The sequence below is a fragment of the Lagenorhynchus albirostris genome, chromosome 3, assembly GCF_949774975.1.
Source record: "Lagenorhynchus albirostris chromosome 3, mLagAlb1.1, whole genome shotgun sequence".
Taxonomy (NCBI): domain Eukaryota; kingdom Metazoa; phylum Chordata; class Mammalia; order Artiodactyla; family Delphinidae; genus Lagenorhynchus; species Lagenorhynchus albirostris.
The window spans coordinates 101,256,328-101,268,829 of record NC_083097.1 but is presented as its reverse complement, the minus strand read 5'-3'; the positions used below and the strand labels follow the sequence as shown (position 1 = coordinate 101,268,829).

Sequence of the window (12,502 nt, the reverse complement as noted above, 5' to 3'; positions counted from 1 at the left end):
GGATTATTGAATCGCATGAGTTAGTGACTATAAGGCAACTTGCAGTGAAAAATGATCATCTTGCAGGCTACTGAGCCAAGAGTGGGGGGCAAGCTATTGCAGAAATGAGCCATTAATGGAGCCTTAAGGTCCATGCCAACTTGGCCCCTGGCATTTAAAAAAGTTTGTCTTCTGGCAAATCCCGCTCCATTATATTGCCTGGCCTCAGTCAGATGTACATACTGCTTAAGAGTAAGACTTCTGGCACTTTATTTTCATAAATAACTCTCCATGGTGGGAGTATCTAAAATTGTTGTGGGGGAAACCTACATTAAGGGTCTGTCTCTTCCGGAATGGACCTCAATAATCAACCATGAAGATTTGAGGCAAATCTCAGGTTAATAGTTTTCAGACACGTTGTTGACTTTTAAGTAATAGCATCAGGTAAGATTGTACCATTGAAGTACTACCAATTGGGTTATACCAAACTGCCCAGAGTTCTCCTACAGTACCTTGTTGAAGACTGAATAACTGTACTTTGTCAGAGAAGTAGAATTTGTGGTATCTGATTCACAGTATGATTTTGCTTTACTTTGGGCACTTTGAAAGTTGTGAAACATGTTACAGTCTCTCACATTCAGCGTTTACTAAATTGTTTTTATCTGAGAAAATGAACCTGACTCTCCTTCCTCCTGTTTATGCTTATGTTCCTTCTTGCCCAGTGGGCAAAAACAAAAACAACATGTTGGAAGAGCTTAAAATAGGACACAAAATTCACCTAGCTCACATCCCAATGCCCAGCCTCCTCTCCTCAGGTTCTATCTTCTCAGGTGTTTCTCTTTTTCTCAAGATCAAGGGAGACAACAGCCAAATCTATCACAGCTAGAATGGAAGCTTGTTATGGTGATTCCATCTTCAGAAACCTGTAAGCCCTGTCTTCCTGGCTGGGTTGCTGTAGTGCTGGGCCTGGCTCTGCACCTCTTCACTGCAGGTGCTGCAAATACCAGGCATCTGCGTGACCAGAGAAATCGAGCCTCCACTACACTCTGGGGAACAAGGGAGGCTCTTTGGCGGCCAAAGCTCCAGCTGGGTGGCAAGGTTCTCGGTGGCGGCCGACTTACCTCCCAGAGATGCTGCGTGTTCCTCACGGCGCCGGCCTGCACCTTCTCCGGCGGCAGGAGCACGCCCTGGAAGGGCCCAATCCAGGTGCCCTGCTGGATCCTCTGCGCCGCGCAGATGCCGTAGGCCAGGCCGGGCACGGTGCTGGTGCACAGACACACCTCCCGTGGCAAGTCCCGAAGCCACTCGGGCAGCTCCGGAGGGGGCGCGGCGGCCGCGGCGCTGCTGGTACCCACGAGCCGGCGCAGCGAGTGCAGCGGCCCGTGCATGGGGCACTCGCCGTTGCGGTTGTCTGCGCACATGTCGCAACCTGCCGGAGACACGCGAGAGGGAGGGAGGAAAGGGAGAGGATTAACCCCGGGTAAACCCCGTGCCAACAGCATCCCCGCCCGGGTGAGCCACCTGCGAGGGAAGTGACGCCGGAGGGCGCCGAGGCCACTGGGAGCAGGGGAAGAGGTGACCCGACGCGCTCCCTTGGAATTCGTCGCACCCAAATCCATCTGGCACAGGGTCGAGGCCCCGGGCGCCTCCAAAAGCCTCCCGAGTTGGGCGCGGACGGCGTTGTCGTCTCCAAGGAACCGATGGCTCTCGGCTTTTCTCCCCGGCCTCTGCCCCTTTCTCTCCCTCTTCCCTTCTGCCTCTAGCTCCCTCTGACCCTCTCCCCTGTTCCCTCGGGTTCTCTCTCTCAGTGGTGTTTCAGTGTATTTATCGTTGTACCAAGAGAAAAGGCGGTCTCTCGACCAATCTGATATCTCGGAGAGATTCTACCTTGGTCGCCAGGGTATGTCTGGTTTTCCTTTCTTTACAGTTATAGAAGAGACTTTCAAAATCACCACAGCAGATGGGCGACCGGTCCGGCGCTGCACGCCATCCCCACTCCTCGACCCACGCTCCCTTCCCGCGAGAACGTCCACGTAAGTGGGCGGAGCCGGCCTTGGCCCCGCGGAGCCCCAGTTCTAGACCCCGGCCACAGAGGGCGCACTGGCGCTAGGGTCTCTCGAGCGCCCCGGAAGCGCCCGCTCCGGGCACTCCGGCCAGGTGGGGACGGGTAGGGAAAGGGGGTGCTGTTCTGTCGGGTTTGGGGTGCCCTGTGCTTGCGTGCAAGCTCTTCCCGGAAGCACGCCCCCTAAAAAACCAACAGCAAATTTAACGATCAAGATAATGGGTCTTTAATGATGAGGATAAAGGTTCAATGGAGAGGGCCCCAAATCCTGCCCAGACGGTTGAGCCCGAGGCTAAATGCAATTATTCTGCGTTATAAATTAAGTGAGAGCTGTAGTAAAGCCTACTCTCTCCTATGTTCCTCAGAGCAGCCGGCGCGCGAGGGATCCCCCACCCTCTGGGGCGGCCGGCCGTGGACCCCCAGTGTCCCTCGACTCAAACTGGGCAGGAACAGGTCAAGCAGCCGCGGGAAGCAGGCCTGCGGCGACCATGCTGTCGGATCGCAGCGCCCTCCGGGTTATTAATGGGCCTGGCGGAGCCGCCGTGTCTGCGCCCTGGCCTGGCGGACCGGCCTCTGGGAGGCGGCCTCCGCGCCCGCCGGCGAAACCGGCCTCCCTGGCCCAGCTTCCCTGGGGAGCCACGGCGCCCCTGCGCAACAGAGCCCTGTGGCACTGGGCCTGATATCGGGCGAGCCCCGACTGGCGGAGATGGCAAGAGCTGGGCACCAGCGGATGCGCCAGCGCTAGGCGGCGGGTCCCCCTCTGGGCTCCTGCGCCCAGCCTTGGTCACAGCTAGTCCTGGTGGATCGCCCTGGGTGTGCCCTATCCGTGCTTGAACAATTGAAATGCCCAAAGAACTTGTGAAAAGTGAGTCACTGAGGAACCTTCGAGGAACACCTAATCGCAACCCAGCATGATGTGCGATACCATTTTGCCATTCGCTTCACCGCGAACTGAAGGTTGACTAGGTGAGTATCCTATTTCAGTGAAGAAGGGCTCCAGCCCACGGCGCCTTCCCCTCCGGCAGCTACTCCTCCACTTCCCCCAAAAGAGCCCAGGGAATGAGGGGACCTTTGACCTCAGCTTCTTGAGGGTGTCCCCAGGCCTCTCAAGTGAAAAGTAGCAACCTGTTTCTGCAGGTAGTGAAGTGGCCATGCCTCCTGGACCTCCATCACACAAAGGACCCCTTTTACAGCAAGACAAACTAATGTCAAAACTGTGCGAGGCTCTGCTTTTGACCCTAGGGCTAGATGGAAGGAGGCAGTCTCACCGTAAGTCAACTCCTCCAGAATGCAGACACTTCACACACCCTCTCAAGCTTCTGATTGTGGAAACAAAAACCTTAAGATAAAGGGGGGATAGAAGGAAAGACAATAAAAACTCACAATTACCAAGTGCCTACTATGTGCCAGACACCTACCTTCAACCAAACAACCACCATATTATCTAAATATCACAATTTCCATTTTGTAGAGGAGGCAACTGAGGCTTCATGAGCAATGTAACTTGACCAAGGATCAGAAACTAGAAAGTGGCTGAGAAGGATTCACAATCAGGTCTGCCTGACTCCAAAGCCTCCAAACCTAGAGATCTAAGATTAATGAAAACTAGGAGAATTTTATATCCAAACTCATAACTCAATCAATATCATTGAAATATTTCACTGAAGTCACTATTTGGGGGCTGCAAAACTGTTGTAGCATGATTGAACTAAAGAGATTTCTCTCTTTTTCCCACACTCTTGGGTTTGGGGAGGTTAACATAAGAGGATGATTTGAAAAGTAAGTAGATGATGTCCATAATTTTGAATTTCAGTGCCTAACTTCAGAAATGAGCTTTCAGCACCTTAGCAAAAATAGCTTAAAACAAATGACAATAAGCAAAGGCAATATGCCCATAAAAATAAAAATAAATCACCCCAGGGAGTTAACAGACTTTCCCTTTCTGGTTGGCTCAGTGAAACAAAGGGTGAGAAGAAAGAGCATTTGGTATTTCCTCCCTAACAGTCCATACCAGAGATTCTGTCAACTTACAAGATCTCCACAACCTGTAACGTCACACCCACTACATCAGCAATATAATGAGGAAAGGTGCCAACTCCGGCCACCACCCACACAGACAACAAGCACACTCCTGTTATTTGTTATGCACGATAGAGTATGGCTAGTCCTTTCTCTAAGAAGTCTTCTAAAGTACTTCTTCAACTTATTAAATTTCATTTGTCTCCATGAAGTATTGAAATATTTAATAGCAGCATTCTGCAGAGTGACAAGCTGAGGCTCTCCCAATATGTAGAAGAACACCTGCAGGGTAGGCAAGGCCAACCCACCATCATCAGTCCATCCAGTATAGGTTTTCTTCATTTATAAACCATTTCATGCTATTTCAAAATACTCTACCTGAAAGGCTACGTCAAAATACATGTTATATCCTAACGTTACTGTTTCTTAATACACAAAACTTCTGCCACTGAAAACATGTGGCTTCTGACTTATGTCTCGGAGTCCCAAAGGAGCCTGAGGACGACTAAAACAAGTAACTGATTAGCTGGGGTTGACAAATGTGGCCCAAGTGGACAAACATTCTAGCAGAGTGTTTTCTAGACAGCAAGCCACTAACACCTACATGAAAAGATTTGAGGAAAAAAGTGGGCTAGATGCCTAAACTACACATAAAAAATACGTATGTATTATATACATGATACAGCATTCCAGGCCAAACAAAACATAGTACATCTATTTGTATTCATAAAGAAGAGGCAAGTAAATGTTCCTATTTTCTCTTAAAATCAGGGTAAGTTTTTTCCACAACTTCATAATTATTATTCATAAAATGTTGTCTGTATCTGTGAGAGATATTATATTCCCCAAGCAAGATACTTTGAAATGCCATTTTAGCATTAGGGAATGTAAGAGATCATGGTCTCTTCTCTCCCTTGAATAGATCTGTTAATACTCTTGTTTATGGGTCTCTGAGTAAGAGAAGGAGGTATCATTAAGTTATAGACTAGTTCACCCACTGGCTTCAGAAGGCCAGGCCAAGTGGAGTGAAGACCAGACTCTCACTCTTCCCTCCTTATCCTTCTGTATTGTTCGAATGTTTTTACAAGGGCACGTGCGACTTGTGTAATTGAAAATGGATCTATTTTAAGGTAAAGGGGGCAAAGCAAGCCAGAGTTCTCTGGTATCTCATTTCTCGTTCCAGGAAAGGCGAAATATAAAACGTCTCAGGGCTCTTTTCGCCTTCTGGAGAGGTGGGCAGGAGCGCGTGGGCGCAGGCGGAGCGGGGACCCTCGGGACGCGCCTGCCGCGCTGGGCCTTCGCTCCCCAAAGCCTCTCCGCCGCTTTCGCCTGCCCTCACGTATCCTCCGGGAAGGCAACCGAGGAGCAGCTGAAAAGCCTGTCTCCCCGCCTGGGCGGCGGTAACCGCCCGGCTATAAATTCTCTGCGACCGCCGCCGAGGTCGCGGCCCTCTGTCCCACAGGCCGAGCCGGGTGGGGGCCGGCGCCCATCGATCGCCGCCAGCTGACGGCGACGCGGCCCCGGGAGTGCCGCCTGCTGGCAGCTCCGCGTGCTTCGTGGCGGGGGCACTGGGCCTTGGGGTCGCCGAGGGCGCTGGCCGACGGGGCCGAGGGCAGGCGGAGCGCTGTGACTGGGAGTCTCTCGCACCAGAGTTCCACGTCCCCCTCCAGCCCGCACTCCCTGCTTAGCCCTCCCCGCGCCAAGCCACTGGCTGGCTGGGATGGCGGTGGACCGTGCACGGGGTGGGCGCCAGGCCCCCCAGCACTTAAGCTGTATGTTGAAGGCCTTGCCCATTTCCTGCCAGCGGGAAGGGGTCTTCTAGGCTCCCAGGAGCGGGTCTAGGAGCAGGTCTAGAGGCGAGGCAGGCCCGCTAGGGGGACCGATTGTGTTCTTGCCCCCGCGGGGCGGCCCAGCTCCCAGGAACCTTCTGGGAGCCTCTCTCTAGAAGAGTTTAAGGCTTCCCTACGCGCTGGGCTTTCCCTGCTTGGCCTGGCTGCCGGCTTGGCCCTGGGACCAAGAAGGAGAGACAAAAGGCGGAGAGAAAGAGGGAGGGAGGAAATGTGGGTTTTATTTGTCTCCTGATGACTGTATTAATAAATTAAATGGCAGCGCCAGTGTGTGAGGGTGAGAGAATATTGCGCCGAGATAAACCTCGCCGGCCCCTGCCCCTGCGAGGCCGCCATATACATTGCGGAGATGATGAATAGGAGGCGCGAGAGGAGATCGAAGCGGGTCTGGGCTGGCTCCACTCTCTCCTACAAAACTATAGGGCAATTAATTGTGGCTTGTCCCCTCATCCTTCATCTTCTGGTGGCACATATCGATGGAGATTACTGCTGATGAACCGTTTTATCACCTTAAATAAACAGTCACCACCTCTTCTAACCTCAATCTAATATATGGCTCTATGTTCAGTTTCAGGGCGCTAGATAACGAATGATGTAAAATAGCTAAATTATGTGTGTTACGGGATGGGGCTGGGCGTGCGCACAAAAAGAGAGCAAAGAAAAAGAAAAAGAGAACAACACAAGAGCCCACACAGTGACGCCGAGCCTCCCTCCCACCGGAGACCACGTCTGAAAGCTAAGTCGCTTGCTGGCCATTGACAGCGGGGAGTAGCGCAGCGAGTGTGCCTTGGCGTCAGGAGAATCCCACTGGTGGGTTACTGGGCTCGGGAGCTTCCCAAACAGGACCTGCGTTTTCCAACTGGGTGGGAAGAGATTAGGGAGGGTCAGTAAACACTCGCCCTCCTTTTCTCTCTTTCCCTGACCTTTCAACCAAACAAACCCCAGATTTCCTTCTCTCCCCAATATCTCTCCTCAAACCCTTGGAAAGGATGGCACTACCAACAGGGGGGCCTCGGGCCCAACTCCAACACCTGCGCACACGCCGGTGCTGTTCCCTGCGCAGCAGGGCTCCCCGAAATACGGAGGAGATAGAGACCTCCAGCTGGGGAAGTTGCGGACTGCCCCGACTCAATTCTCCGCAGAGAGACCCCAGGCGGGATTAGTCCCCTGCTCTCTCCCAGATACGAGGGAGGAATGTCTTAACCAAAAAAAAAAAAAAAAAAAAAAAAAAAACGGGGTGGGGGATGAAAAGCTAACTGGCTCGGCCGGCTGTCTCCGAACAAACACAAACGTCCGGCGCTCCCCTTGGCCGCTGCTCAATACCTTCCAAGCGTACTGACAGGGTCTCAAACAACGCACCAGCTCCCGGAACCCGAGAAGAGGCCGCCGCAACGGAGCCTGACGGAATCAATGGCTTCAGGCAAACCGGCAGCAAATGAGGGCAGTAATACAGGAGGAAGAAAGGTCCCCATCCCCCATTTGCATTACACAAGCTCCACCTGACTATAGAGATGAAAAAAGAGGCAACTAAGCAAGCATTGAGAGCCTCAGTGGAAAGTGTACTTCAATCAAAGAATAACTTCATACACGGAGTTAGTTAGATATATACTGGAAGAGCTCACCCGGGCCAGCTTGTATAGTTTCTGCTGGTTTTAAATCTTTTTATGTGTGACAGAGAGCTACAACACCCTTCACTATGGCATTTGCCATAGGTGGCAATAAAGTTTCAAGGTGAAGGTGATACTGAGTCACAGGTGTTACTGGGTTGCTGATCCCAGGCAAAAAGTTACTCTTCTAAAAGGAGAAGTACGGAGGCCCCTTTCTTTGCCTTGTAAGAAAAAGAGAATACGACTCAATATGTTTTTAAATACAAAGTAATAAAACGAAGCAATGCTGAGTGGTCACTTCACAGAATTCTTTTAGAGGGAAAGGGCAATAGACTAAAAGGAAAACTAGGATGATCTGTGCCTGATAAATTAATAGGTGCTTCCCTTCTGCCCGCCTCTCACCCCACCCCCGACCCACATACAACCTGGGAATGGGGAGAAGCTGTTATTCACCATCTTTCAAGTGATATATCAACTTTCCCTGCCAAGGGAAAAAACAGTTTCGCACTGCTTGCATTTCTGAGTTGTTCTGATCCCCTAGTTAGATTAAACTCAATCGCTTCTCACTTCATCTTTGTAAAACACATCTCATGGTTTCAAATGAATGCCTACTCTTGCCCAGAGAAGTTCCTGGAAGCATGGCAGACCTAGTCTCCCAGCATTACATGGAGAGCTACCTCAGCTTTCTATTTTCTTTCTCAGTTGCCCTTTAATTAGACAGCAATGTGAAGCGTAACTCTAATGAGACAATCTGACTTCCTTTCTCTCCTGTCCTTGCCTCTGCACTTTGCACACTGAAGCAGTCCAGTCGACTCAAAAGGAGATAGCAGAAGATTAACACAATAGGAATAATTTGAATAAATCATAATTCATTTCCTCCAGCCATGAAAAAGGGTAGCTAGACAATAAACTGGTTCAATAGGCACATATTAATTAGGAATCTGTCCCAATTCTTTCTCTGATTAGTCTAGGTTTTTCTCCGGTGAAAATGTATTGAACCTCAAGATTGCACTGTAAACAGCACATGGAGCTCAGCGCACAGCCGGGGCTTTGGGGTGCACTGCTAGTGTCTTTTCCAGCACTAATTTAATTCAGAAGAAAGACTGCAAGTTTGATGAAGCACTCTCAGTCCACAGTGACTACATTTCACTTAGAGGTAAGAAATACCTTTTATGAAAGCATTTCTCATCTTTGTATTTTACATTTTTAAAGAACTGCTTTGAAAAAAACACAATCAAGAAATTCAGTAGGAGATATGTATTTTTTGAAATCCATTAAGACAACATAGTTTTATAAAATTTTCTGGAACTCTGAAATATAGGAATTTTCTTAACTGCAGGGCAAATCTGAGTTGAAACCCTCATTTTAAACCAAATACTTTACCCTCAGCCTCTAGAAAGGAAAAAAGTAAATACAACTACTCTTTTTATTAATAATAATTATCTCCATTAGAACGATTATCTCCAACCATTATGAAAAGATTAATACACCTCAATCACTAGGGTCATGCTCAGTGTTTTTAATCAAAGTAATACATTTGGGAGTCCTTTAAATAACTACAACCTGTAGTTATTTTGCTTTTACAACGAATTAAGAAGCTCACGGATTAGTAGACATTCTGCAAGAAGGAACTTGTTCAAAATAGAATGATCATATACATTTACAATTAACTTTCCTCATACAGAAGCTAGATGAAGGAATGAGACGAAGAAAGAAGCTGAGCGCTGTTTCAAATCCCATATTGCTTTCAACCTAACTCTTGACCTGCTTTAATGTTCTCTCCTGGGGTCTCTGGAAGTATACTTAGCATTTATCTCAACACATTAAGTGTAAACATAGCATAACTTCTGAAATTACCAAAAAGAATTGGATATGAAAAATAAATGACTCATCCTTGATCTTCATTTAGAGTTTTGGTTCAAAACCTGAAAATGGAACTACACTTGGGATCAAGAGTTTGAAATTGTGAATACAGGAACGGAAGCTAGAAGAAAATTGATGTTAATTTAGGCATTTTGTCATTTATTTCGGAAAAAGAAGAGCAAGCTTCTTATACTAAATTACTGTTACCCTCATTTAAAAAAATACGTTAAGCCGACAAGCGTGGCTACGGACTGTAAACGTTTGCAGGGTCCAGGGTGCACGGAGAATGCGGGATCCGCAGGGAACAACCCTGCCCTGAAGTCGGAAATGTTTTCTCACTAAGCAACTGGCATTCTTTTTCTCTTCCTTCTTCTCTAAAATAAATAGTAAACCTAAGAATAATGCCTGCCTGCAGGGAGAGACTGACCCAGTGTCATCCAAAACTCCTACTTCAGCGAGGCCGGGCCAGCAAGCAGCTCCCGGCCGGTCCCCCGACAAACCCGCGGTCCGAAAATGAGCTGACGAAGTTAACCCCAGAGGTAAGATAGCGAGAAGGAGAAATTAGCTCTGGAATCCACGCTCCCCAGGACCGCTGACAGTCCCTGCCCTGTCCCCTCTAAGGCCAGGCCAGGCCGGTCCCCGGACACTCCCATCGCGCGCCGCTAGTACCCGCCCCGCGCGAGGCGCAGTACGCCGCGGGAGGGCTGTGATCTGTACTCTCCGGTCCGCGAGCAACTCGGGTCTTAAAGATTCGGAGCTGGGAAGCAGGGAATGGGAGGAGGGGGGGAAAGGTAACCCAGAGGTGTCACCCGGCCGTCCCAACCGTTCTCCTTCCTTCTCTAACCCATAAAACTTTGGTTACAGTGGTCTGAGAGGTGCGGGCCCGCGGCCTGGAAAGCCCACAAGCCGGTGTCCCCCTCATTCGACCTGCCTCCCGGACCGGCGCCCGCGCTCGACGGAGCCAGCGCCCCGAAAGAGAGCGCGCGGGCTGCTGCTACGTACGGTTGTTGGGGTCGCTGGTGTGCTGGTTGAGCGGGATGATCTCCATGCGCTGCTGGCCGTACAGGTAATAGTCCAGCTCCTCTGCGCTGCAGCGGAAGCGCGGGGCGCCCCGGACATCCCCGACGCCGCCGCCGCCACAGCCGCCGCCTCCGCCTCCGCACTTGGAGGGCCCCGGGCCCGAGACGGCGCCGAGGCACAGGTCCTTGGAGGGCAGCGGCTCCGCGGCGACGGCGGCGGCAGCCAGAGGCGCGAACACTGGCAGCTGCGCCACGGGCAGGGCCGAGAGACCGGCCAGCGCGGCGGCGGCGGCGGCGGCCGCCGCCGCGGCGCAGGAGGAGGCAGAGGAGGCCGAGGTGGAGGAGGAAGCCGGAGTGGAGGAGGCGGAGGAGAGCGAGGCGGGCCGCGGGCGCAGGCTGTCCGGCTGGGGCTCAGTGCGCTCCGGGGGGGGCGGCGGCTGGAGAGGCTGCGGTGCGCCCAGGGGACCCGCGGCACCGCCGCCCTTGAGCGGGCCGCCGCCGCTGTGCGGGAAGAGTTGCTGCCAGTGCTGCAGATAAGCTGGGTCCACTTTGAGGAATGCCGAGCCGCCGGGGTCTCCGGGCTTCAGCATGTCCGACGCTTCAAGCTGGGGGCAGAGGGCAAAGAGGAGGGTGCGCGTGAGCCGGACTCAGGGCCTGGTGCGAGAGGGGCGGGGAAGACCGCCGCCAAGACACTGGAGCGAGAGTTTTGAGTCCTTGGCTCCGCCGGCGGCAACCCAGTTCGGAGGCTCCCTCCTCCCAATTCGGCTGGGGCGCAAAGTTTACTCTGAAGCCGCAGCGCCGCGCGGGGGGAGCTGTGTGCACCCTGCCTTGCCTCCCAGCCCGAGGCGCCCAGCGCCCACCCGGCACTGTTGAAGCCCGGAGAGAGGGCGCTTCCCAGCAGAACTCGGCGGCAGCACGCAGCCCCCACCCTCTGCCCCCGCCCGGAGCCGACCCGAACTGGAGTGGCGCAGCGCCTGAGCCGCGCTGGCCTCCGGCGCCAGGAGGCGGGACAGTCTCGCCCCCCGCCCCCAGCGCAGGACCTCCAGCCTCCTATTCCCCGGGTCCAAGACCCTCAGCCCTAGACAAGCCACGCTTACCTGAAAACTCGGAGCCGCCGGCGGGTGCGTGCGTGCGTGTGTCTTGGTGAGCGTGCGGGAGAGTGTGCGCCCCGGCTACGCTACATGCCCCTGGGCAGCGCGGGAGCAGAGCCCTAGAGATCCGCCCGCCCGGGACCCTCCGGGGCCGCAAGCCAGAGGTGTAGAGGCCTGCGGAGGGCGTGAGAACAGTTACGCTGAACGCGGGAGTGCGGGCGGACGCGGGCGCCGGAGCCGCGGCGGGCTGCTGCGCTCGGCCGCTGCCGCGTCCCGGCTCCTCCGCTCCACGATCTGGCAGCCTCCCCGCTGGACACGTGGGTTTTACGACAGCAGAAAATACAAGTGTGTGTGTGTGTGTGTGTGTGTGTGTGTGAGAGAGAGAGAGAGAGAGAGGGGGGGGGGGGGAGAGGGAGAGAGAAAGAGAGAGAGAGAGGGGGAGAGAGAGAGAGAAAGAGGGAGAGGGAGAGGGAGGAAGGGAGGGAGAGAGAGAGCGAGCGCGCGATGGGGGTGGGGGTGGGGGGGAGGCGGGAGGCAGGCCAGAAGAACGGAGGGGAGGGGAGAGGGGAGAAGGAAGTTCTAACTCGGCTGTATCCACACACAGCTCGTGCGCCTCTCCTGCACAAAAACCTCCTCCTCCCTCCCACCTCCCACTTTTTTTTTTTTTGGCGTGACGTCTCCCGTTCGCCTGTTGTCTCTTTCTGCCCATGATATGTCTTTTCTAGGTGCCGGCTCACCGCCCTGGTCCTGAAAGCAGTGGAAACGCGGAAACGGGAACGCATCTCGGCACGCGCTCGGCTGTCCGCATCCGGGCCGGCGCGCGCGGCCAGGCGAGAGGACCGAGTCCCCGCAGCGGGTTTGCGCTTTTCCCGGGCTCCGTTTTTTCAGGAGTACTGCTGGGTGCCAGAGTCGACTAGCCCTCCACGCAATCTCTCACATAAATCTTGGCGGAGGTGGGGGTGAAGGGGGAGTCGGGGGCGGGGCGGGGCGCGCGCTGGAATGAAACCCTCAGTCG

At 53.2% G+C, this 12,502-nt stretch overlaps 1 protein-coding gene across 1 annotated transcript in view; it reads right to left on the bottom strand.

Annotated features, from left to right (window-relative positions):
* PRDM6 (PR/SET domain 6) overlaps nt 1-11,670 on the bottom strand; it is a 100,684-nt gene extending 89,014 nt beyond the window's left edge. The window contains exons 1-3 of the mRNA XM_060146220.1: nt 11,494-11,670; nt 10,380-11,001; nt 1,101-1,408 (exon numbers count right to left, since the gene is read on the bottom strand). Coding sequence (XP_060002203.1) covers nt 1,101-1,408; nt 10,380-10,986 — 915 coding nt within the window. The 5' untranslated portion in view covers nt 10,987-11,001; nt 11,494-11,670. The remainder of the gene's footprint in view (nt 1-1,100; nt 1,409-10,379; nt 11,002-11,493) is intronic.
* Between the last annotated feature and the right edge of the window lie 832 nt (nt 11,671-12,502).